This window comes from Poecilia reticulata, linkage group LG2 (assembly GCF_000633615.1).
Source record: "Poecilia reticulata strain Guanapo linkage group LG2, Guppy_female_1.0+MT, whole genome shotgun sequence".
Classification (NCBI taxonomy): Eukaryota; Metazoa; Chordata; class Actinopteri; order Cyprinodontiformes; family Poeciliidae; genus Poecilia; species Poecilia reticulata.
Genome location: NC_024332.1, coordinates 46182992 through 46184498, shown reverse-complemented (window position 1 = coordinate 46184498; position 1507 = coordinate 46182992). Strand labels below are relative to the sequence as shown.

Here is a 1507-nt window from a genome sequence, read left to right as displayed (position 1 = left end):
TGATCTGACCTTTGATCTGACCTCTGATCTGACCTCTGCTCTGACCTTTGCTCTGTTTGCAGTCGGCGATCCCGGTCCGGACTCGGAGTCTCTCCCACAACGTTCCCAGCAGTAAGCGCCGCTCCGCGACTCGGACTGTTAAACTGGAACATGAGGAAATGTAAGCTGGAGCAGGAAGTGATGTCATCGGCTCGGTGACAGTAACGTCTCTGTGCGCTACAGAATCCGGTGCCGAGGGCGGGCTGATGAAGAGGAGGCTGAGCATCATGTGACCTTCATCGCGTCGCTCAGAGACGGAGGTGGCAGTGAGCATCGCAGCCAGCATCCTGTTACCGTGGTAACGGGATGGCGTTCCAGCCTGTAACCGTGTTTTTTATGTCTTTGTGTTTATTTAGTTTGAAGGTTTAATCGTAAACATGCGTGAATTAATCGGTAACCATAGCAACGTGACGGAGCCGCTGGGGGATTCACAGAAACTCGTTTAAGTTTTTATTAATTCTGAAGTTCGTCTTTATTTCCATCACAGAACCAGAACCAGAACCTCCAGCAGGTCGGCGTCACGCTGCCAAAACGCCACTCACAAGATGGCGGCTGCGTCTCTGCATCACAGCTCAGTTTTAATCCGATCAATATTTTAGATTAGCATATTCTTAGTTTATGCTGATGGGATTTTTTWATCATTTTTATTTCACTTCTATTCGTTGATTTTTTTTTATGTTGGTTTTTAACTGTTCAGCAACCAGGAGAGATACTTAAAATGTTTAATTACTATTATTACTATTATTGTTATTATTATTGTTATTATTATTATTATTATTATTATTATTATTATTATTATTATTGTTATTAGCAGTAAACTGGGCCTGACCTGCTTCAGGACGTGCAGCTGAAGGAACACGACCAGAACTGAAGGTCCAGAAAGAATCCAGAACCAGAACCAGAACTGGGTCTGGTTTAATGACTCTGAGCTTTTCAACATGCAGGTTCTGCTGGGATGAATCCCATCCGGACCCGTCCTCCATGTTTTCCTGCTGTTTTTATTAAACGCTTCAACAGACAGAAATTTGTTCTCCTGAGTTTAACCAGAGCTGAAGTCGGACCTGCTGAGTCACTGGTTGCTATGGTGATTCAGCGTAAGTCACTGGTTGCTATGGTGATTCAGCNAGCATAAGTCACTGGTTGCTATGGTGATTCAGCCTAAGTCACTGGTTGCTATGGTGATTCAGCCTAAGTCACTGGTTGCTATGGTGATTTCTACCTCCTCTGGGCAGCAGGAGCCCACAGCACTACTCCTCCTTTATCAGTCGGTGCTACTGGGAGTGGGCGTGTCCCTCTGCTCTCTGGCCTCTGATTGGACAGGAAACAGGAAGTCCTCCAGCTGAGATCAAGGAGAAGCCGGTTAGTCCCAGGAGGTTCTGGATGTTTCTGGGTCAGAACCATCATCACTCTGAGCTGAACGTCAGAGAAAATAACTGGGATTGTATCAGAATAAGTGGATCGGATGAAG

General features: G+C 45.7%; 1 protein-coding gene across 1 annotated transcript in view; it reads left to right on the top strand.

Annotated features, from left to right (window-relative positions):
- Window positions 1-216, top strand: part of mlphb (melanophilin b) — a 34647-nt gene extending 34431 nt beyond the window's left edge. Inside the window, exon 12 of the mRNA XM_017309498.1 lies at window positions 63-216. Coding sequence (XP_017164987.1) covers window positions 63-164 — 102 coding nt within the window. The 3' untranslated portion in view covers window positions 165-216. The remainder of the gene's footprint in view (window positions 1-62) is intronic.
- The last annotated feature ends 1291 nt before the right edge of the window (window positions 217-1507 follow it).